General features: G+C 39.2%; 2 protein-coding genes across 3 annotated transcripts in view; one reads left to right on the forward strand and one right to left on the reverse strand.

The window, feature by feature from the left end:
• The window catches only part of HIPK3 (homeodomain interacting protein kinase 3), a 113,637-nt gene extending 99,573 nt beyond the window's left edge, over positions 1-14,064 (reverse strand). The window contains exon 1 of the mRNA XM_037403412.1: positions 13,335-14,064. The gene's annotated coding sequence lies outside the window, so the exon portion shown is untranslated. The remainder of the gene's footprint in view (positions 1-13,334) is intronic.
• A 179-nt stretch (positions 14,065-14,243) lies between these two features.
• Positions 14,244-25,363, forward strand: part of CSTF3 (cleavage stimulation factor subunit 3) — a 50,820-nt gene continuing 39,700 nt past the window's right edge. The window contains exons 1-4 of one of the 2 annotated variants that reach the window (XM_037402498.1): positions 14,244-14,478; positions 22,449-22,530; positions 23,026-23,127; positions 23,257-23,352. In XM_037402498.1, coding sequence (XP_037258395.1) covers positions 22,486-22,530; positions 23,026-23,127; positions 23,257-23,352 — 243 coding nt within the window. In that variant the 5' untranslated portion in view covers positions 14,244-14,478; positions 22,449-22,485. The remainder of the gene's footprint in view (positions 14,479-22,448; positions 22,531-23,025; positions 23,128-23,256; positions 23,353-25,363) is intronic. The other variant, XM_037402499.1, reaches the window with a different exon arrangement.

Raw genomic sequence — 25,363 nt, forward strand, 5'->3', positions numbered from 1 at the left:
AGCAGAAAACACACCTGGAGGTATAACCTGTATTAGGCAATGATTTGCAAGGCTTCCCTGCCTTGTATATTTTCAGAAGGATTTTCAAGAGGGCTTTCAAATGGAAGCCACCAAAGAATAGTATCTACACATACCCTGCTTCAAGGAAGGACAGGAGCAAACAGGGGTTTTTTTTCCAAAAGATGGCATATGCAGGAAGCCTGTCAGTGCCTTGTAATTCCAGTTACAGTCTCTGCCCATCCTACCAGCAAAGCAACATGGATGTTAACATACAAAATGGGCTCTGGGGAACAGAGCAGATAAATGGTACGTCAGCTGTGCATGATGCAAATTAATGGTTCAGGGATTACCATTAAAGGGGCCTGTCATACATATCCGTACACATATTTTTACACTTACATATATAAATATACACACATGCTTTAAAATATGAAACAAGGATGAATATGTGTCAGACTTTCTATTTTCAAGTGGATTAACATCTGCTGTACAGACACAAAAAGCCAAAAAGTTTAGACAAACAACTAAATGCAACTTATGACTTAATATGAGAGAACTGTGTTTGCTGCCTGTCTCTAAGGCCCGTTCTTTCAGTTGGGGCTAACTGAAAAGGTTTCTGCTTCCCATCTATTTCTAGCCAAATGTAAAAGCTGTGACTTCAGCAGATCACTTCAACTATCAGAACTGTGCTCATTCGGAACCACACAGTTGTATCCTTCATTGGGTCGTTCCACACCTTTGTGTGGCTAGCACGGACAAAACACTAGAGTTCCATGGAAAAATTTATCCATATGAAACAGAGAAATTACTCTTCCCAGTAAATAAACCCGGGAATGGTTCTGCTCAACCTCCAGTATTAGACTTGACATTAAGAAGACTGCCATTTGGTACAGCCATCAGGATCTTGCAGGCTGGGTTCAGCTGATGAGCAGCATTTCTTTTCTCTCCCACCTAAGGCAGGGCACAGACAAGTAACATAAAGTCCAATTATTTAAAAAACTTTCAAGCATTCTTTTTACATTACTATTTCCATCCCCATTGGCTTTTCTCAGTTGCTTAACATTAAAAGAAATGCAATTTTCAAGTCAGAGACACTGTACGTATGTGTATGTAGATGCCTGACACACCCCAGTGGCTTGTTTTTATGGGAGTTGCACAATAGCCCTTGTGTTGCCTCAATGAGAACTCCTACACTGGGATAGTTGAAGAAACCAAGGCACAATTTAATGAGCACCATGGCACATACTCTGTAGTCCTAAAGCTAATTCAGTAGTGTCTGGGAGGAGGCTGTTTACTTCCTACCTTGACATTTACAAAGAGAATATGAAGCAGACTCTGTCATCCGTGACACACGTGCAAATCCCAGCACTGTGAAGAGCAAAGTGACACAGTTACTGGCAGAAATTATACCAGAGAAATGACCAGAGTACATGAATTGGGAGTTTTGTGGTAAACATCACCTACTTTTTTTTTAACCCTGTCTGCATGCAATTTATGAAAAAAACAAAAGGGAAAAGAAAAAAAAAGAAAAAAAAGGAGAAGAAAATCCTTATCAGCCTTTAGAGAGAACAGGGAAGATCCTGCAAGGAAAAGATTCCAGCCCAGTATCCAGTAGACTGGTGAAGTTTTACAGTTCCTAAACCACATTCTGGATTTCATATGCTGACTTGCTAACAGACCTAGCCTATAGTAAAGAAGAACCGGTGAGCCTCAAGCACACTATTGGTAGCAAAAACAGCAATGAAAAAGACGATGCTTTATAAATAGCAGAGATGGATGTAACAAGAATCTCAAAAGCTGGTAGAGAAAGTTTGAGAAGCAAGCAAGTAAACACACTAATGTGTCTTCTGCTGGTTTTATCTTTTTTTGCTCTTTGTAACTGGAATGCCATTTATAAAAGCTGTTTACTTCCCTCCCTGCTCAAACAGCCTAGAGGTGCCATACCAGTCTGGACTGAATGCCCTTTTTTTTTTTTTTTTTTCCACCCTTTTTGCTTTTTTGGTCAGGAAACAGGCAGAAGATGCAGGCCAGAGAGCCATTCAGTAACGATTTTGTGGTTTTTTTCAAAGATAGCCAGTTCTTAAAAGGATTCGAAGGGTCAATAGGCGTCAAAAATACAATTTGCTCTGGAACAGCTACAGCACCTCTTCACATTTTTATAGTAATTGTTTGGGACAAGACAACATTATTCTTGCAATTAGGGGACAAATGCAACAGTCTACAGGATCTGACAGATCTGGATGTGCTGAAAACAACATTGCACTCAGAACAAGATGGCTACCTCAAATATAGTATAACCCTATTTTGCAGCCAAAGCTCTGCAAATTACAAGTGATTCTGTAAAGCACCCCACAGTAAGATCTTTGTGTGCTTTACAATTAACTCCTCTAGGATCAGAATTTAATCCAAAAGACAAGCACAAACTAAGGAGAAGAAATAAAGATCCAACAGTCAAGATGGAATGACAGCCATGTGGAAAGCACAAAGTCTCCAGATGGTGTGTTTGCACTTTTTCTTCCTTTAGTAATGGAGACCCCAGGTCTGGCTGTTGTTTATTTATATACTATTATTCAAATTACACTCCTATTTTAAGCACTCATTACTCTTCAGAAATGGATTTGATTGTAAATTTCAGTGCTGGTTCAAGAGTGCCTTATGGTTTGAAGGAGGGAATCCCTTCCTTACACAGAGACAGGCTTTGACACATTGAAGATTTCAGCTTCACATCTTACATTTTTTATTTATGAAACTGGATAAAGAGAAAGCAAAGAAGGGCTATTACTCTTTCCATACTCTATCCTCCCTTGAGCTCTTCCTATCTGCTTTAGCCTACAGCAGGTTTAATTCTTACACATTTTGACACTGCATTCTAAAAATTATTTCAGACATTTTTTCAGTATGTGCCCTTTTAAAATAGAAACAAACTGCATTAGTCCCTAAAAAGAACTATACAGAAGACTTAACTACTGAGATCTCTTTACCCCCAGTAAAAAAACTGGACAACTCCTATAAAGGATATTCTATAGTTATTTACAAGTATTGATCACAAAAAAGTAACACAAATCTTTCTCTGAATTTTATCATTTTACACGTACCTAAAGTATTCCCTTTTTATTCTCAGAATATAATGGGAAAGCTTATTTACTCAAAATCTTTCTAAATACAAAAGAAATTTAATTATATATATATATTCAGATAATAATTAGGAGTAGTATTTTTTCTGAATTCATAAAAATAATAGATAAAATAGTTCCTCTCAAAATACTGGCTTGCATTTCATTCCTCTTTCTTACATTATTGGAATTTCTCAATCATTTGTTGTTCACCATCACTCAGATGTTTTACTGAAATACATGGCAATGCTACCAGAAAGCTCTGTCAGATGTCTCTAAGACAACCACCTTAGATGTATGTAACTTCCATCCCACATTTGGTAACAGTTCAGTTTGTTTTCTAGAAACCTACCTCAAGTAACCAAAATATAAGAAAAAGGTATAAGCAATGCCGTGAGTATACAGAAACAACAGCATCAGCCCAAATAGCTCCTAATGCCTGTGTGAACTAAAATGTATTTTAACATTATGAAATGTTTTAGAAATTTAAAGAAATTTAGAAGAAAAATAATCTGTATTTCCAGGTCTCCAGGACTGAAATTGCCTTTTCACCGAGACACCTTATATCTGGATTTTATAAATGCCTTTATGTTGTTACTGTCATATGCTATATGTCTTCCTTTTTAATATGACTTAAAATACAAAAATCAGAATGAATGATACAGCTGAAAAAGATAAACTGCAGTTTCCCCTATTTATATATGTATGTAGATACATTTTCAAAAGCTGTATAGACATTTGAAGTGTATTTAACCTAACTAATTATCTCTTAGATAGCAGTGCTTCTGTTTGAATATTAGTGACAGCTGCTCTAACTTTTAAATACAAAGGAGTGGGATAAAACAAGCCTTAACAGTTTTTAATCCATAGTATTCTTCTGAGGGCTTTCAAAAGATGAGTAAAATACGGTTTCAAAATTTATCATGATTGTAAGGGTCATTTACCACTGTATTTAAAACAGTGGCATTTTTTTTCATTACTTCTTGGTATTAACTTGCATTTCTCACAGTATTCTCACTTTTCTGGTGCATACAGCAGTGTTTTCCCCTACAGACTTGAATAATGTTTGGAAAGTAAAAGGTATGTCATGATTTGGTCAATAGCTTCGACACAGTTCTTTAACACTGGTAGCTAGTACAGGGAGCTAGCTTCTGCGAGAAAAATGCAAAAAAGATCATGAATGTATAAACACATTAATTCTCAAAGTAAACCTGAAAAGGAGAGTGGCAAAAGGGAGCAATAGGATTCATTATGAAAACCAGCAGATAATCGTAACAAAGGTATATTATAAAGATGAGTCATATAGCAAAGGAGGAAGCACAAAGCAAAGTGGGAAGACAAAGACACCACTGAAAAAAGGACCCTGAGCTAGATAACACAATGCATTAAGTCTTTTAAGTACTCTAATGCAACTAGCCAAACCTGCTTTCTTTCACCTTGTCTAAATACAATTACATCCTTTGATGAGCAAATAACTTAGGAGCCACTATTACGTGCCACGCTTCAGTCTATCACATACGCACACTGTCATCAGATAGCTTATACTGCCTAAACACTTGTCTTCAGTATGTGAACCAAGTTATCACATGCTTTTCAACAGGACTTGCATATCCCCCAGTAATACCACGCCATTGTTGCCAGTTTCCATGCTGCTGCCGTGCCCTCAGTCCCACCAGCACACAGAAGAGCTGCTCGCCTGTGTATCGCAAGACCAATACAGGACCAGAGCATCCCACGTTATTCCTTGCATGCACCCAAAACAAATTCAGGGATAACTTCTCTGTTCACATCAGGGATCACGGGGTAAAGGAAGCTGCTTAAATGAATGTCTTAGTAGTAACAAAGTTAATGTAGAGGTGGTCTGTTATATGACACAGAAATGGATTCTGTTCTCCCCAATTACTAGGATAGAGACCTGTTCCTCTTCAGGCATGCAACATTCCTCCAAGGAGATAGCAATGGGAGTTTCAGAAGCTCTCTTTACAGCTGAAGTCCACAAAAGCATTGGCAGCAACTCTGTCAGACTGCCTTGACACAGGTCCACGGACTGAACTGGTCCTGCTCTGACCAGTGATCCTGCATAGGCTGTATTTCACTCAGAACATGAGCACACACTGCAGAAAGCACATTTCTCTGTTTACTCCACAATAGGTCCAGAGCTTTTTATATACATCCAGCTTTGTGAGAAAGTCTTGGGGTACTTTCAGCATCCAAACAATAACCCAAAGGCAAGTTTCTACCATTCTGTGGAAACAATTACTCCTAAACTGGTTCGGGACTGCTGGCAATGTCTGTGTCAGTGGTAAAGCTACAGTTGTTGCAATGGGGGCTTCGATTTACAAGGTAATTAGCATTGACAATATCCCCAAACCTACTGTCATGCCTGAGAGCATAGCATTCTCAAACTGTACTGAGATACATACATCTTTCTGTGCTCATAACTTCTAAAGAATTACAGAAATAGAAAGGAAAGCTGTGGGATTAATTCATTTTCAATCAAATTTGCATTGAAATTCTGTTGTTCATACAGCGGAATAGATGCATTACTTCTGATACACAGCAGCTCTTGTTCTGTTGTTTCAAGAACAAAACCAGGGCAAACTACCACAATAAGAGTGGCATCAGAAAGACTGAATGATGAGAAATGAAAGGCAGATCATTTCTGGTCAAGGAGCAAACAAATATTATAAAAACCCACAGCGCACTCATTTTTATGTTAAATCATTGCAGAATCATTATGTTTTGGGTAATTTTACATATACATACATATATACACAACTACAATTATAGTAATAAACAGCAGGAACTGCTTCATGCCCTGTCTGGTAGTTCACCATTGAGGGTTTTAACTGCTTTGCTGTATAGCGAGAGCAACTCATAAACAGTATGTGATAATGTGTACCATAATCACAGAGGAATTTTCCCAATATTGTCCCCAGACAGTCTTTGGAAAATTACTGCTTGGAACGAAAGCTAATATATAAGTATGAGATTTCCTGTTCTGCCTCATTGCCCTCTGTATGCTAATAAAAGAATTGAATGTTCCACAGTAAACACTCATCCATGTATTATTATTTAAAAACTGTCAAAATAGCACAAGGAAAAAACAACAAATGCATGAATGTAACATGAAATTAACTGTAATGTAAGATTTAGGTATAATCAATATGTAATTAGAGCTGCCTAGAAGAGGCAATGCTTTTCAGACCATTGACCTGAAGCATAATTTTTCTTATATTCAGGCCAAGACACTTCCTTTAACTGAGATTTCAAAGTGCAGTGTTATGCTATTTCAGAAATACCAAACAAAAGGAAATTCTACCATAGCATGTGGTGGTTGAGCTAAGAGATAATAACTGAGGTTCAAATGCAGTAACTTCACCGCTAACTACAAACTTAGCTAATAAAGAGAATGTAAAAGCACCTCCTTAGCTTTGTGCTCCTATTAGCTTACTAAAATATAGCACACACTACCACTTGGAATCACTGTTTTTACTAGAGAACACAGCTCTGTGAACATGAAGCCAAACTTCTTATGGAAAAGGACCCTGGCATAGTCAGTTAACATTAAGTATAAATCTCTGCTTGTCTTATACGGTCACCATGGTACCCAGATGCTTTATAGATAAATATGAAAGCATAACCCTTAATTCAAAAAGCACGCAATCTGCCAAGGTAAATTTACACAGAGATAAACTCAAAGGGAGCCGTTATTTCAAGTGCAATGTGCAGGCTAAAACTGGACTAGGTAACGACACTGGTACAGATTTGCACAGAGGTCAGAAACATTAGTTATTTCTTCAAAATAAATTTTGATAACCATAAACTCTGAAAATAGCTGCATTAGAGACAGCAGCATAGCTTAAGGTGGGACACAGAGGACAGTCACAATAGGTTTTGAAGGTGAACTGAGACAAGGAATGTTTTGTGGAGCAAGTTGTACACCATAATAGGGTGACTGCTATTCCAGCACCAGGAAAGTACTGGCATTTCCAAGATTTGTAAGTCAAGCTTGCCTAAAATAAGATGATTAAAACAACTCTAAACTTCAATTTCTTTCACATTGCTTCTAGGTACCTGAGAGTTTGTGGTGTACCTGGATCACATAAACAAGCTTTGTTCCTTAATAGAAGGAAACAAACTTAGAAGAAAGAAAGATTAAGTCTTATGTAAACCCTTGTTTCCTGGAGCTGAGCTTTCAAGCAAAACATCAAATACTATAGTCGCTTAGCAACCTCCCCACCTCCATTACAGGTGGACTGGTTGGCCAGTTCCACCTTTCCTGTTTCTCTAGGCTGCACAAACACAGCACTTGAATAGGTAGGATTTATGTCAACAGGGTGAACTACCCAGTCTGTGGACAATTTGTATTTAAGAAAACAAGAGTTCTACCCAAAACAGCCTGAGGTGGAAACCTGTGATGTTCTGTGTTTATGTATTCCAATGTATTATGAAAATGAATAGCATCTATATAAACTTCTACACCCTCATCTTATGATGGTTGAATTATTCAGCTAGAAGGCATCTGAATGCAAGCAACACTATGCTTAGATAATCAATTATTATTTGTGGTTAATCACTAACATTTTTGGAAGCACTCCAGTATTACAGACAATCACACTTAACACTAAATTTTGTATCACTGATTCAAAGTGAGAAATAACTGCAGTCAACACTATGTTTTTAAAAGGCTGTGTCTATGTATTTACAACCAGAGTAAGCATGCATTAGAAAGCAACTGAGGCTGAATACTAGTACGCAAGTGTGCAACACTAATTACAAAAAAGTATGTTCTGCCTCACCTCCCTTTGTTCTCCTTTTTATGTGTTGGATGATGACTGCTATGCTAAATACTGACAAGTTCCCTCTTTGATTTCCAATCATCCTTTGATGCCTCTGTTTTCCTTCCATATGCTTGTACTTTCTGCCTTATTATTACCTTTAAGCATTAATATCCTTAATACGGGCATGCACGTGACTTTTTGTAAAATAAGGTAAAGGTAGAACACTGTAGAAGTGATTCGTCACTGCATGCTGTGACTCACAGTAGGATTCATAGAAAGCCACTTCTGGTGTGAAATAGTAATGTGGCAGGAAAACGTCCTGTAATCTAGACATAAAAAGACCAGAAGTTACTACCATGCCATTTTCTCTGTTGGGCAGCTGCCAGGGACATGCTGCTTGTCCCCATGCTCCACTTCCAGCCCAGACGGAGTGGTGTTTGTCTGCCACCTCCCGGGTGAGTCACAGTGCTGGGGACACTGGGTGATCACAAGCAAACAGCGGCAAGCTGCAAGAAGAGACCTAACCATGGCAGCGGTCATTAAACACGTTTTAACCACTTCAAAAATACTTAGGTTAAAATCAAACACTCAAAAATTTGAGAACACTGCAATTAGTGAACTGTGTTGCAGTACTTGCATACATTACTTCATCTTTATCCCTCTAGCTGCAAGCCTTCTTTTGGACTCCACTTCAATCCGGTGCAGAGACAAATAACATTACTTAGCGGGGGTTTTTTTGGTTGGTTTGGTTTCGTTTGTTTATGTGGTGGCTTTGTTTTGTGGGGTTTTTTTAAACTTTGTTCTGCAATTTGAGTTTTTCTAGATTTCTTCTATTTTTCTGCCTGGAAATTTTGTCCAGGCAGAACTGGGGGATGTTAGTCTCCCATTTTCAGAGACTTGGACACAGTTCCAGCCTGGTGGTAGGCATGCAGGAATGCCATGGAAACGGCTGCTGGGCATGTGAGACTGACGGTGCATGTACTGGAGAAGCGATCTGCACACATACTATACACCCAAAGCATTCAGGACATGTTGGACTCATGGTATGTAGACTATAAATGGTACACCCATAAATATCTGTCCACAAATCTTAAGAAAAAAACCCAATGTAACTCTGCCTCTGAGGATATCCACCTGTTGGCTTGAACAAATTTCAGCACTATTTTGACTGTTTCATGCTCATTACAGAGACAGAAATCCAGCTTCAGATTTAATTTCATTATGGTAAATTTTCCAAAGAATCCACAAGGTAACATAAATAAACATCGATGAATACTAATACTGAACAGATATACAGAAAGAGAACCACTACTTATACCGGAAGAGAAGCCTGGAGTAAAGACAGAACAAGATTTAGAAAAAGCTTGTTTGGTCTATATGTGGTTTATTTACACTTTCCTTGGGAAGTTGAAAAGCTGCTTACAAAAAATAAACAAGGCAATACTGTGTTAAGCAGCATTAAATGATAGCCAATTCAAGCCAAGGAATTGATGTTGAGGAGGCTAGAATTCAATCCATAATTTTAACGTCTTATTACACTGTCAAAATACATTACTGCAACTACGCAGTCCACTACAATTATTTTCTACTATTCATTCTAGTTAGTCAATAACCCATTCACTTTTGTTCTCTGCCTATATACTAAATGTCTGAATTAATTTCACTCCTTAAATGAACTAATTTTAAAACCTAACACATTTCCATTCTCAAAAAAAGCTCCCTTTCATTGCATTACACCCACAACATTTACCACTGCATGTCACCGATTCCCTTCTTTTCAATTTCATAACAGACTGTTATCATAAAGCCTGATTCACTGGGTAACAGGCCACACAGAGTTTCATTCTTTGCTAATGCTGTATAACTTACATTTCTATTCCTGTAATCTAGACACCTTTCATGACACATGACCCTCTGTGTACTTTCCATATTGTAACCCTCTACTGGGACGATAACCACCAGCACCTCAGACACTGATAGCTGGAATAACGCACACACGGCATATGCCTACCAAGCCATTCTTGCACAGATTGCCTACAGTAGTCCAACGGGAAAGCTGACAAGAGAAGGCATGAATCAGAAACAAGGCAGAACTAGAGTGAAACAAGACATCTCCTCCCCAACTACTGAGGATAAACAAGACCACCACTGGATCCAGCAACACAGAAGCGCCAACAGATCCCATACCCAGGCTGCATCATTTTGACATATTAAGGTCTTCCATATTCCAGACCCCCCGGTGCATGTATCGGTCTGCGTCTCATGTAACGAGCAAGCAGCTCACTGCTCCAGTCTCCTATTGCAGGACACGTAAATCCTCTCCTTAGAGCAAAGAAAGGCTCTCTGTAAGGCTGCATGTGACATGACAGTGATGAGTGAGAGAACGCCCAGAAATAAACCTATTTCAGAGAGTTTTACTCAGCCAACAGATCTGATGCCACAGCTCCTACCAGTCACATATCCAAGCAAATAGTTTCACACACTGACATTCCTGTCAGCTGAACAGTCCTCAGAGGATACCATTTTCAGCTGACTGTCGCCTTCTCTTCCTCACCACCCACCTCCCCCCCCCCCCCCAGCTGCTTCTTTGCTCTTCACTACTAACTGCAGCAGTACTGGTGCACAGCCCAAGAAAACAAACTCAGCAAAGCTTGTTAGCTTGGGTTTTTCTCCCTTCCTCATCTTTGCCATTGATGCAACCAATTAGTGAGGCACACCAACCTCTAAACCAGTGCATGTCAAATGGGGAGCAAAACCAGTTCGGCAGAAAGCTGAATTTCATTCTTAATTATGGCCTATGGGAATAGAAATTTAGACCACCTTCTTTCTTTTAGTTCACAGAATTCCCACAGTGTTGTCAATTTAGAAATATAAAAGGACAGATTATGGGCTCTATATTGGTACGCAGGTACTGCAGAACTCTCAACTGCTGAAGCAACAGGGCTCACCATCACCCTGGCCAAGAGCAAGACTTGTTTACAGGTAAAGTCATCACACTGCATATGCTCAAATCCATCTTAGAAGAGGGGTGACACAGCCCACAGCCTCCAATAATACCATGATGGAGTGGGAAGGATGATTCCCAGCATCCTCCGCATTCAGGTAGCTTGAGATTCAGCATTAACACATAGAAATTAATAGGGCAGCTCAGACTTGGGCTGTAAACGTTCTCTCTAGCACTGAGCAGACATATCTGTGAGTGAATCCTTTTGAAAAAAAGTTTCTGAACAATGTTTTTAGTGGTTACAGTTGCACTAAAAGGGTTGCACAAAATCTGCAATTTCATAAAAAATAATTTGCTGTGGCAGCTAAAGTCACGTGGAGGACAGGTATGCCAGCTCCGATAACTACTGCCCCAACTCTCTGAAAGCAGTTTCCTTTCAAGTTTGCTACACTTTATGCCAAGATCTTGGCCTGGCAGCCTTTAAAGTTCAACACCTACTTGTTTTAAGATCTCACTTTCTTCCAGTTGTTTTTCTCTAAGTGGCACATGATTTTTGTCTGTTTTTCCCAAGAAGAAATATTTAAGTACCACTGAACTGTAGGTATAGTAGTCTTCAACTCATGTTCAGTTTCAGATTTGTTTTCAATTTCTGCAACACTCACAAAGCAGTATAATCCACAACAGTTTACATGTTAACTCATAGCTTCCCATTAAATTTCATGTCAATTACTGAATTAAGCATGAATCACTACAGCATAATACATATTAGCAATGTCCTGTTGCTTTTATATCACAAACCATCTGAAAATTAAAGTGCAGCCTTCCCAAGCAGACAGGTCTGTAATCATGCCTTTGCTGCTCCAGTTACCTTAGGCCAGAAGCCTCGAGCTACCCCACTCAAGATGACACAGCTTCAGAAGGATGGGAAGGAACAGCCACATCCTAAAACATTTGAGCTATGCAGAAGGAATTAGAAACTAAGTGGCTGTTGTAAGCTGGACTGCTGCATCCCCATTATTTACTCCCATACCAACAAAAAGAAAGCTCCAAATCAGCCCGTCAAATGGGTCAACTAAAATAAACTTGCAACACCATTGAACTCAAGCCAGTAGACTTTTGCATGAGGCCCAAATTCAAGTCACGGCAAAGCAAAACTTAAGTTTAGCTAACACCTGTGTATCTAAACTCTAAAGACAAGGAAATATTTTCAAAGTTACTTTGAAACATAACCTATTATTTACACACAGGTTTTGTAAGTAATACTGCCCACTGTGACATTCACACCAAAACATGAACATCTTCATTATCACACAGCTGTGAAAAAGTTCACATTCAACTGCAAAACAAGGCAACCTATTAAGGCCGGAGTGGTAAGGTACAACATATCAATAAGAATTTAATATTTAATTTTCTTTCTGTACATTAGTGCTCCTTTCAATTTACTCCAACTAACACATTAGTTAAGACCATGTATTAGTTCATTCAAGCTATCACACCAACACTTGACACCAGTTTGATTTACAGCACCAGTTGTATTTACAGCAGCTGGGGTTTTGCCCAAGGTCTGTTCTATGCATGGAATTATAGAAATCAAGAATGACACCAGTTTAAGAGATAGTACGTGATTTTATTATGTGAGGTGAGGGGCTATAGGATGTAAGGAGCAAGTCTTAATGACATTACGCATGACTTATTTTGCTCTTTACTAACTAGTTCTATTTGACGAACAAGATGTCATTGTTGCTGTCATCATTCAGAAACCCCTTTATCATTTTATGAAGCTGAAGAAGACAATACCAAAAACTGAAGCAGCTAAAATTAGAACAGAAATATACTTGAACAAAAAAAACCAAGGAGCTAGAACAAAATTTCAGCCAGGCCACTAAGCTGACACTCCGCAGACTTTGAGTAACATACATATTATCTAATTAAAATGCTCACCAGCACTGTTTTAAGCTATTACTTATAAAGAATTGGTTCCTAGATGGGAAATGTACAAACATTACACTGATGAACTTACAAAATACAGGTTTTTGCAAAGACATTCTATTTATGTATCAAGTATTTTCAAAACCTACCCTGTTGTGACATGGAAGAAATAGCCCATAAGAAACAACAAATTAACCTCTTACCACAAAACCACTAGTCTCTAAGAAAGCGGAGAACAGGACAGCTTATCTATCAAGACAGACTGATAGACATGTTTGTATTTCACTTCTGAAGAATAACAATCAGAATTCTTCAATACCAAGAAAAGCGTTACTCCACAGATTGGCCAAGTAAGTGGTTACTTGCTCCCATTTTTGGGGTCAAGCTTCAGACAAAAAAGTTACATACTATGTTTTTCATATGTCCTCTTTCCACACCTTACGGTGGTTTAAGAAAGTAACTTTTGAAAGATGAAACTGAAAGGAACCCAAAGAGCTAGTACCAAGTTACTTCAGGTTTTTCTGCATAAAAATGACTGTATTATACAATTTTAAGAACACTTACACCGATGTTGTGAAGGCAGCTAAGTCAGCTTTCACCTTGGTTATGTGCCAAGCCTCCTTCAATGAATGTTTCACATAGCAGTTTCTCTGCAGTAGTTGATTCAAAGCCCTCCTCTCACAGACAGACCGATGATTACTTTGTAAATAAAGTTAAATAGCTTTAGGGGGAGCTGCCTCCTGTGTCCTTGAGGTCTTTTGAGATTATGACCTCTTGGTCTGTCCTTTGAACTTGCCTCCTTGATTAATAAGCGCTCTTGTGAGGTGGAAGGGATGGGTCTACTGCTAGCAGACATTGCTGACGCCACCTCACCAAGGGCAGAGTGCCGGCTTGCTGCAAAGAAACGACTGTTCAGGAGGCAATGCTTCGTTAACGAAATAGCCCATGATGAGCACGCAGGGCTAGCGCTAGAAATCACCAAAACCTCCTAGTTTCTGCCCACTGTCCTTCAGAGTTTCAAGAATAAACGGCCCATCAGGAAACGGGGACCGAGCAACAGAAGAAAACGCCCACACTGCGACCCTTACGAGCGCCATGAGTATGCCTGCCGCGGCCCTCAGGACCCTACTCGGCCACCCTTCAGTGAGCGCCCCGCTCGGTTCCGAGGCGGGCCCCAGCGCTTTGTTCGCCCCGCTCCTACGCGGCGGGAGGCACGCGGGGCCAGCCTACGGGACACGAGCCCGCCCATCACACGGCTGGGGAGGAAAAAGGCCGGGCCCCGCCACGGGTGCCGGGCCGCCGCGCCCGCCGCGCCATCCGGGCCTGCCTCCGGGACGCGCTCACTGACCGCTTCCGCCCCAGGGCCGCGCGCCGCCGTGACGCGCTTCCTGCCGCCCGCCCCTTTCCCTGCGCGCCACCAGCAGCCGACCAGCGGCCGCTCGGCACCGCCCCGGCTCCTCCCAGCGTGCCCCGCGCCGCTCCGCCCCCCGCCCCCGCTGAAAGCCGGACCGGAGGCGCCGCGCCGCCATTTTGTTGCTAACGCTGCTAGAGGTTTGGGCCGCAGCGGTTGGCGCGACCGGTGGAGCCGCCCGCGGCGGCGGCAGCAGCGCCGGACGCTTTTTAAAGGGCTTTTTAATTTGTCTGGGGTCTCTGTGCCCCGGCCCTGTTTTAACACGCTATGTCTGGAGAGGGAGCCGCTGGCGACCAGGTGAGCAGGAGGAGGCAGAGGTCGTAGGCCGCTCCCTGAGGGGGGGAGTGAGGGCTAGGACCGCTGCGGTGGGGCGGGGCGCGGCCTGGGGCCGCCGGGTGGCGGCCGCGCTGTGCAGGCCTCGGCGGGGCAGAGCGTACCGCACAGCCGGTGGACCCGGCCGCCGCCCGCAGCTGCCGCTGTGCTAGCGGCCGTGCCGCACCGGGGGCTTGAGGGGAGCGCAGCCCTTGCCCCTTCTCTCGGCCTTGCCGGCTTCCTCGGCGGCGCGGCCGGCGGAGGACTCCCCTCCCCCCCCGCACACACCCATTTTGAGGAACTCGCGCTTATTTCGTCAGCGGGCGGCTGCGCGGGGGGGAAGGCGGGGGCGCCGCCAGCCTCCACCCGCGGTAAAACCGGTAACGCTGGGAAAACTGGGCCTCTCAACCTCCGCGAGTGTAGTAAGCAAACTTTAATTCAGGTGGAGGTGGACAATAGATGCTCCAGTGAGTTTCGCTTTCCTGATCGGTGTTCATGGTCGTTGAGTACACGCAGTCTGGAAGAAAATTGAAACCTGGATAAGCTATTTGCACTGTTCTGTAAAGTAAGCGTTTGGTGAACATGTCTGTTTAACGCGTAAGGCTGTGTGCCTCTTTAAGAATACCGTTTTTCTCTAGAATAAGTCATTATTAAAACACTTTTAAATTAGAAACAGTAAAAATACGCTTATTTAATAAAGAATCTTCTTTGTGTTACAACATTCTTGCTTTTGGAGGAGAGAAATAACTGCTGTTTCAGTTAGGCTTGTTTTTTTTAATATGCTGAATTATTTATCATAATTTCTTATTTTCTAGTCAGGTGTTGTCAGTGGCATTTGTCATCTTTTTAAATTTGGTATTACCATGAAGTATCTCCTACTTAGTGGCAGAATTTTTCTGGATAGGCCTTAACATTTAAGTCTATGTTTAAAATCAGTATTAATTGGAGGGGTGGGGATGAAAGTTCCTGACAGAGGGAGGGGTGATCAATAGCACTGTGGTATGCCTTAGTGGCCAGTGTAGCCTGTAAAAGTACTTAAAGCTGATTCTTTAGTGCTCCCTTAAGAAGTTTTTCTTTATAGAATGCCCATCTCTTTACAAAACAGGTTATGTTTCTGTGTCTGGGCCTGTACTCTGAAACAGTGGCCTGTAAACTCTTTGCAGGATCACCAGTTCGGGGGGGGGGGTGTAGGAAGGACAAGTGCTCAGAATATAAACTACCACATTTCTGTCCGATTAGGAAAATACCCTATGAATTACTTCCCTATATGCTCAAAGCTGGTCAGGTTAAGCATGAGATTCTTAAGAAAGGGTTATTGCACTGCAGGGTAGATGGCTACAAAGAAGTAAGAATATTACAATAAAATTTTAATAATCCTGGTGTACAATATGTTTCACATTTAAGCTAGCCACTCCAGTGTTTTTTTTTAAATTAACATTGATGTTTAATTGCATAATTAAACTGTTGGTTCAAGTAGTGTGTGTGTTTCTGTAGCTTGTAATACATTAGTCTTTTAAAAAGAAAAACAATACTTAAGATTTTATTTTATTTTGCAAGGGAGAATTTAATATGCAGAAGGTTGAATTACTGTCTGTATACTGAAGTAGAAGCTATTCTAGGAAGTAACAGCTTTAATTACTGCAATGATTATCACAGGATTTTAGCATTCAAAAAACTGAAAATAGTTTTTTGCATCCTGTGTAAAGTATGTAGCATAACATCTGGCTTGGATTTTGGGGTTTTGATCCATGTTAATGTTCATCCTTTTTGCCCATTTTGATTACTGTTTTCACATTGGATGCACTTTAAATAAAAAGAAATAACTCACATATAGGTTGGGTTAAATTATTTTGTTTTACTACTCCGTCCTCTTTATGAAGGCCTCTGGATTTTGGTTTCCTCTAAGTCCCTAATTTTGTTATGGTCAGTTAACTTCCTTCCATCAATTCTACTCAGTTTCAGTAACTTGTCCTCTAGAAATCTTTTTCTTACCCTGGCAGACTTCAGTTTCTTACTCCTAATGCTAAGATAGGCCATAATTTGATATCAGTGTCTTTGGCAATAATGTCATGAAGTTTTTAGCACCATGGGCTACGACTTACCCAGTTGAATAGTGAGGTAGGTGTACCTTAAGTAAGTGTTGATGCCACTCTGGCTGTGGTCTTAAAGAGCATGATGAACCTTTAAATTCCCTGTGTCTCTGTAGAAGAAGGAACAACAGAGCGTTGTGATTGGGGCAGTTGTGCCTTGCTCCCTTCCCCACACTGCAGCTGCTATATGATCTAGTGCTATCTGAAGGGCTCTCACTTTGCGTGCACAATATCCTTATGGCTATAAATGGTGCTTTCTGTAGGAAGCTGAAGTTAGGCAGAGGTTGGATGGCATCTGGCTTTCCTATTTCAGGTTTCATCTGTTTCCATGACCAGCTTCTTGAGTTTTTGGGTGACATTTTCATTGGCAGTCACACAGATAAGTATAAAGGGGTACTGTGCAATTAATTTACATCTATGGTGTGCATAAGATGTATATGATAGTGTATGATGTAGATGTTAAAGATCTTGGGCAAGTCAGAGTTGTTACCTCTGACATACAGGGGCATCTGCATCTTGCTTCCCAGATCTTAGGTTTTGTAGGGGAGTTGCAAAAGCAGCCAGGTGAGTAACAAATGGCCATGCTGTCTTCAGCAAGTAATAGGGTGGGAAGGAAGAACGGGATGGAATGTTTGGTGTAGGGAGTGTGGGAGAGTAAAGGTAAGGTTAAAGACCCAGCTGGGGTTCAGGAGGCTTTATTGTACCAGGTGCAGCGCAATTGGAATGTGGCTTTACAGCCTGTAGACTGAGCTTAGCTCCAGGCATTGTTAGGCTACTTTACTGTGTAGATCAGGAGCCTAAGTTACATTATGTAGGTTGTCTCCTCCTCATGTTGTTATTGTGAAACAGACTGGGGCAGGAGGGCAAAGAAACGTCCTGTAGCCACTGCTGTTGCAGTGTATTTTAAATTCTTGCACTGTGTTAACTATGCTGGACCCAAATTACTTTCTGCAGAACCAGTTGAATGCTGTCAGGACTTAAAATCCGTTAAGTCCCTGCCAGACTCCTGGCCAGGTCTACATGACGTTTTAACAAACTATAATTTCAAAGGTAGTTTTTTGGAATACCAGGCACTTAGCCCTGTCTATATCATAGAAATCAACGTTTGTAGACTGAAAGGCTGCATCTGCTCCTGTTTCCCAGAAAGTCCCCTGACAAGCTCTTCCCAGTCTTCGTGTGTGAAGACTACAGAGCGTACATGGTTGTACCTATGTATGTCTACATTTTTCTAGACCTTAATGTAGACATCTTGTTTCATTTCAATCGTGTGGTGGTTTCATGAACTCTCTAACAAGACCTAAATTTTTAGTGGTGTTGGCCTCTTTCTAACATAGGAGGGCCACTGTTCTTTTCTATTTAATAAATATATATTTGCCAGGCATCAATTTCAGCTGAAGACTCAATGCAGTGTTTAGTTTACCCCTGCATTTGTTGCTTTGTAACCTATTAAGGCTACAACATGCATTTCACGCTTCCTGTAACTGTCTCTAAGATATGTACACCAACCAGTCTGTGATGCATGTTACTTTACATGAATATGAATCTGGTCCAAAACTGAGCTGTGGAAAAAAAGATGTCTGTATTGTCTCTGTGACTATAGAAAAGACATCTAAAGCATTCTGTTCTGACTCCTTACTAGTACTTTTGTTCCTTCGTACTCCTTCCTCTCGTTCATGCCTTGTCTAATACAGTACATCATGGAAGTTTCTGATTTCTAAATGCAATAGTAAATGTTACTGTAGTTACCTTTAGCTTAATGTTTTAAAAATAGATGTCATTGAACACAATACTGAAAGCAGAGGTTTATTCTTGCAGGATTGTGTGGGTTTAACATTTCAGGAGGAGTCATTTGCAAGAACTCTAAGAGCATATTGTTTTATATGATATATGGGTTTACTGTCACTGTTTACTGTAAGAACAGGTTGTGAACACAAGGACTGGTAAAGACTTGAGTTTGTAATGTGGTTGGTTTTTCAAATTCTTATGCAATTGTAAATAATGTCTATTTTAGCTGCATTTCCAGGGTCAGTAAGTTCCAGGTATACCAAGAAGTTAAAGCGGAAAATGTCTGATCGCTAACTTTGGAAAATAGTCTCATGAGAAAAGGATGGTAATTGTTACTAATATAAAACTCTTGATTTGTTCAGAGATAAAACAGCCCAGATTGGGGGCGGGGGAGTACTTAAAAAAGTATCCTTTCTTAATTATTTAAGCTGAATATGCTGGGTTGTGCCTGTTAATAGCGACCCAGTCTGCCTGGTAGAATAGAGGCAGGCAAGGCATTACAAACAGATTTAAGAAAGGGCAAAGACTGGTAAGTTGTGACTACTGTAGTGAAGGGATGTATTACTGAAGAAAGGATTTTAAAACTTGTTCTGTGCACATACAGCTGTAACTAAACTTGAAGAAAAAAAACATAGGCAAGATAAACCTGTAAATTAACTGAACTGGACAACTAGTAATGCTTCTTAAATTGCATGTTAATATATTTGAAGTTAATGTTTATTAGATCTGTTACAGTCCAGGCTATACTAAACTGTGCAACAGCTAGCCAAAACCTCCAAACAGTAGCTTTTATCTTCATGGATGTAAACCTCCTTTTGGATGTTCAATCAATTTGACTGAACTAGCTGCTAAAATTTCAGCCCATGTACAACAGCCTCTACATCTTATTTGTAGAATAATTTCATAATTAGTGGTAGTTTTTAAAGCATCTTAAATTGGCCACTTCACAGGTAGAACAGCTGTTTAAATATTTCGTTTTCACTGCAGAAGATCTTTTTGTGGAAACAGGTGGATGCTTTAAGCAGTTGGATTCATTAGGTGGTGCACAGTTGAAGTGTTAGGTTAGGTATTTTCTGATGCTCTTCGGAGTCATGAGGATTCATTCTCAGAGGCCTGAGGAAATTGTTAACTGTTGCTTTCAACAGTAGGGTATAAACCAAGAATTTTTCTTTGCAAGTTATTGATAGATAACTTTTAGTGAATATTAAAAGTCAGTTTTGTTTCTTCTGATCTTGTTCCCTCAGACATCCTTTATGAATTCAAATTTGGATTTTGTACAGTTTATGTATTTTGCAGGAAGGAACTCCAAGACTTCTTGTCAGATAATTTGGTTCTGGGTCTTTTCAAATTTTGTAAACTGTGGTCATAAAGATCATTTTACAATTTTAGTATGTGAAACTGAAAAATCCCTGGCTGTTTATCTGTATAAATAATAAAAGGGAAGCTGTGAATCAGACTAAGTGGTAGTAATAGATACTTGTGGACATGGAAACTTAAGTGCTAAAATAATTCTATGACTTTCAGAAGGTTGTTTGTGCAGGTAGGAGCCTGATTATGTGGGAGGTATACTGAACACAGTTATCAAAAGCAGAGGAACAAAGTGTTTTCCAGTTTGTATACAATTCTTTACAGCGTTTTTTCTTTCAGGCAGTCAAGTAAAGTTAAAAGCCAGTATCTGACTAGATGCAACTAGCTGATCTAAGCAGGACTGCTGAAGTCCTGTACAGTTTTACTTCCTTTATTTTGCATTGCATCTGGTCCTGAAATCAAGGAGTTAAACCATTAGAAAGTTGATCACTTTTCTAATAGGATTATTTTTCTGCTGATTTAACCCCCTGAACTGGGTTTTTACAGGATGAGATTAATTCAAGTGCCTCTGTTAAACAGGGAGAGACTGAAAATGCTTATCTAGGGGTAGGATCATAGCAGTGAACAAACACGCAAAAATTAAGTATTCACAGTCTTGGATGTTGGCTGTTGTGCAAGCAGTACAATGAAAAATAGATAATCAAAAGCTGTATACCCTTGAACTGTGATAACAGCAGATCTAAGCACAGAGTGCAGTTAACATGCAGTTTTTAAAACTGGAGTCAAATGTCTTTGGTCATTGTTGAACTAGGTTGTAAGTCATGTTCCTTGTTGCCTTTCACTGTATGCTTGCAGTAGATGTTAGTCCCCGCAGGTTTGATCTTTGTTCACATGCCTAGTTCTATCAAAACCATCCAGACTGGAGATCTTAAGTGTTGATTTCCCCAATATATTAGGAGTGATTATTTGTGTAGGTGCAAGGTCATGAGGCCTTATTTTCACTCGGATAGAGCCAGGACACTCGTTTGCCTGCAGTGCAGTGTACCTCTGAAATGTGGGATGGCCTTTATCCATCCTGGGGATGGATAGGGCCGGGAGAGGGAGTGCTCACTGGCCTGAAGTTGACTTTCCTTACATATGGCATAAGGTACAAGCAATTTCAAGCAGTCCAGTTTAAACCCCTAATCATATAGTTATTTTCAATACTGTAGAGCTCCTTTTTTTTTTTTTCTTATATCGCTGCATGGAGAACTTTTATCTGCTGCTGCTAAGTGAATATTTGCTGACTTAGGAATTTTTTTCTCAATAAAAGAATGAACATTATATTACACTACTTACACAGATTAGGAGTCCTGTATCAAGCATAAGATACATAATCATAGCAATCCTACAGTAATTATGTTATCAGCATCTGTGTTTTTCACCAGCTTAATTTATTTCAACCTTTCTGAGTTTATTGCCCTGTATCTGCATAGATGATAATCTGGTTCCTGGAAGCCTTAACTGTTTCACTGCAGTGTCAGCTGAGTTTTGTATGTCACATGGGAAGGTTTGAGATAATACAACTGAGCTGTGGTTCAGTGGCCCACTTTTTCCTGTTTGAAAGTTGCTATGGACAGAGCAGGACCCTGTGCTTTAACAAATGCTTCAGTAGTTTTTGTGGACTGGGTTGTTTTTTTTATTGTAGCTGACATTAATAGTACTCGTGATAGGCATTTCTATCAAATACACAATAATACATGCTTGATTATTTGAGACAAGTAGATTTTGCTGAGAAGGAATATAATGAGAAGCAATGCTAATTTTATAATAAACTAAATTTTTAGTTTTATTTTTTAATCAAATTATTTTTTTAATTTAGTTTGTTGTGGGACTTGATACTTGTCTTCCAAGCTACATTGCTTTGCACTGAGCAATTAATGTTAAGAATGACTTGAAAACTGAATTGAAAAGAATAATGGTCTTTAAACTCATATAAAGCCCCTTCTACTGATTTTTTTTTTTTTCCTTACGCGCATGGCTGCTGAAGTCTTCTAAGGGATATGCCTTGAGTTACGTCCTGCTAGTAGGACAGATGCAAGAACGGGAAGCACTGAAAAATAGTCAAAAGTATGGCAGGTTTTCAATTATAGAGTTGAATTGCAATGTATAACATAAGCAACTGTTGTATAGTAGTGCATTTGCAGAGGCTGACAAAAGCAAAGGGGTAGGGCACTCCTTACAATAAAGCTAATGTTCCTAAGTAACTTAGGCTTACTGCATTTGCTAGCCCCAGCTTTTTCTTTTCTTTAAGTCACTGTTTTGCACAGTACTGGCTTCTTAGCTTTGTATATGTCACTGTAAAATGGTCTGCTGGTAAAATCCATTAGTAATACCTTGGATCTGTATTCTTGGAATGTTTGCTTTCCTTCAGGAGTGATGTGCACTAGTGATGCTTACTAACTTTACTAGAAGTCCATTCTAATTACCTTCTGTTTCCCTTTTTAAGTGTGTGACAGCACCTTTGATAGAGAGGAGTATCAGTTCTTCTGTCCTGGTTGCTGTCTTTTTTGTCTTCAGAGCTATGTATTGACCTAGATCTAATATTAAGAATTAAAATAATCTTTTAGTAATTAACAGGGTTTTTTTAGAATTTCCTGTACAGTAAATCAGGCACACTCACTACACAATACAGGAAGTGTGTATTCTAACAGTAATTATGTAGTTAACTTGTAAATTTCACAAGAAAGGTCTTGTAGTAATAACTTACAGGTTATTATTCTTATATCTCAGGAAGGCAAGACGATTTGAGCTAACAGCTGCCTGAAAAATGAGTCAAGTTGGCAAGTTAGTAAATAAGCTGGTTGGAGTGCAGGTCAGAAAAATATTTAATCCTTAATAAAAAACTTCATATCATTTAGGGTTGTAACAAGCATGTATTTTAAGGCTTGTTTGTATGTGTTCATCAGACTGTAATAAAAATAAAATACTGTTTGGTCAAGGTCTATAATAGAAAAATAGGTCTGAATTTACTTTTTCCATCTTGAAAGTTTCAGTTTGGTAAAACTGTTCAAAATTCATAATGCAATAAATTTTCTGGCAAACTCAAATTTGTTCTAGTGTTTTAGAAACATTTAGTCAGTTTAGTCTAGCTGGATCACCAAATAGGTAGAGCTTGCCCCAGTAAGATAATGCACTCTTACCGCAACAACTTGTTTTCCAGATAAAGTTACAATTTATTAATTCAGGCATGAAAAATGAGATCTGTAATGTTAAGTTGTCAGAATGTTGTTTGCTTGTCTCTGTAGCTGGGACAGAAGTTCTCAAACTCTACTTGTGATCTCTTATGTTTTCTTTTTAATTTTTCTAGGCTGCCGAGTATGTCCCAGAAAAAGTGAAGAAAGCTGAAAAGAAACTAGAAGAAAATCCATATGACCTTGACGCTTGGAGCATTCTCATTCGAGAGGCACAGGTTTAGTGACATAGGATTACGTTTCCTTATCTATGGTCCACTCGCACTATTTGGTTCTGGAGTAAAATCAGCATATTCATTTACATAAATCATAATATTGTAAATGCTGTTTTGATTTTCAATTTTTAGAATCAACCTATAGACAAAGCACGGAAGACCTATGAACGCCTTGTTGCCCAGTTCCCCAGTTCTGGCAGATTCTGGAAACTGTACATTGAAGCAGAGGTTAATATTTTTACATTTTTTCTTATATAAGTTTTAATAGGAGTTTAAGTTTAGACTTTCATAAGCATAAATAAGATAGGCACATAATATCTAGGGAAAAGGGGATTTTAAATATGCCTTGCCTTTATTTTGTAAAATAGGTGCAAAGGAGTGATTAAAATGAATTCTAAAGTACTGGGTCTTTTATGAGTTGATGATTGTTGCATTATGGAATTGCAACAACATTAAAACCGTTTCAATGGTATTGGAGTGCTTTAGCCTTTTATTTACTTGTCGTGTCAATTTATTGCCTCCCGTGTCATTTATTTAGAGGACTTTTTTTATTATTATTTATACATACAAACTTACTTGAATGACTTCCTGTGAATGTTTGGATCTATTTTTTTTTTTTTGCTTTCTTAGGGAATTGTTTCTGTGAACAGTGTTTTCAGGGAGGGTGTGGGATGGAAGCTGATTTCTGGAATGAAAATGCTGGGAAAATCCATTAGCACAACTCATTAGCTTGTAAAAATCCCAAGAAAATTGTGTTTGTTTACATAACTATAAAACTTCCTACTAAGTGCATTGATCATTTAACAGTCTTTAATGACGTGTCATGAAATGCACTGTATAATCTGAGGGGTTTTGTTTTCTTTTTATTTTCTGTAGCTGCTAATACTAATACACATGCTTTTTGTGGGCATCTTTTAGCTGCACATTTTTCTTGAGAGGCAGATCTACATGCTGAACTACAGGGGTGGGGACCTGTATTCTGTAGGTGATAAATGACATATCTGATTTTTTTTCCTTTTATATGAAAACTGCTAAGCAGTAATCTGAGTGGCAAAACTGCATTGTATAGTTACCATGGCTTATTGTACATTAAATTATATACCCAAATGTGTTTTGGCAGTAAATTTTGAAGATAATTAAATAAAATCAGGATCACAGGAATCTAACAGAATTTTTTAAATTGAAGTTTATTGTAAGATGTTATAGTTCAAAATAGTGTAAACTAAATTTAATATTATATAACTAAATCATAGAATTTTCACTATTTTGTTTCCAGTAGTTTGTAGTAATAGTTAGAATGTCAGTTACTGGACATGGGAGATTGTGAATGCACCAACACGTATAGATGTGTATTTTTCCTTTTGGGACGCTACAGCCAAATCCATTAGCCTCTTGCACCCTGCAATATTTCCTACAAGATGTAGTCTTTAGACTCTAATCTAGTTTGATTATATTGTTACCTGATTTCTGTGCTACTTTAAAACCTTTAGCTTATGTCTCAAACTTGAGCCGAATTAGACCACCTCAGAAAGCCTTTTACTATATTGTAGATCTTATAACAGAAAGTACTGTTAACGTTGTAAAGCTTCTTGTCTTGAACCATGTTCAGAAATGAATTGTCAGTCATTACCTCTCTTAAATGATTCCTTTAATTTATAATCTAGTAGTATTTAGAAACATAACAGTGGCAAAGCTTAAAACAGTCTAGGTTATAAATTTTTACATGCTGCTTCAAGGAAGGAAGATCAGCTTCTACCCAACAGGTATGGTAACCAGGTAACACAAGGTAAATTTGAGAAGGGAAGAATTGGCATAAAATCACTAGTTCACGTTTGTGTGTGTCTGCCTATAACTACACTTCAAATGTAAAAGACATAGAATGTAAGATTGTATTATTCAAAACAATGGTAAAACTTGTAGAGTTCTGGTAGAGGTTACACTTGAAAGGGGTCATATTTGAAAGAAATGTAAGAGATTACATTTTAGAAATTTATCTTTCATCTTAACAAGGAGGTTTTTAAAATCCCAGTTATAACTTAAATTTTCAGTTTTTCTTTCTTGGTTCTAGTAACTTCTCTCAAAACTCGCGTAGTGACAGATTTAACTCAAAAGCCATGTGTTTATCTGTGCCTTTTTTTTTAGTATATTGTAACCATTTATAGCTATAAGCTGACATAACCTATTTCCAAATTCCTCTCTAAAAAAACATATTCACACAATTGGGCACTGTTGTCAGTGT

The sequence above is a fragment of the Falco rusticolus genome, chromosome 10, assembly GCF_015220075.1.
Source record: "Falco rusticolus isolate bFalRus1 chromosome 10, bFalRus1.pri, whole genome shotgun sequence".
Classification (NCBI taxonomy): Eukaryota; Metazoa; Chordata; class Aves; order Falconiformes; family Falconidae; genus Falco; species Falco rusticolus.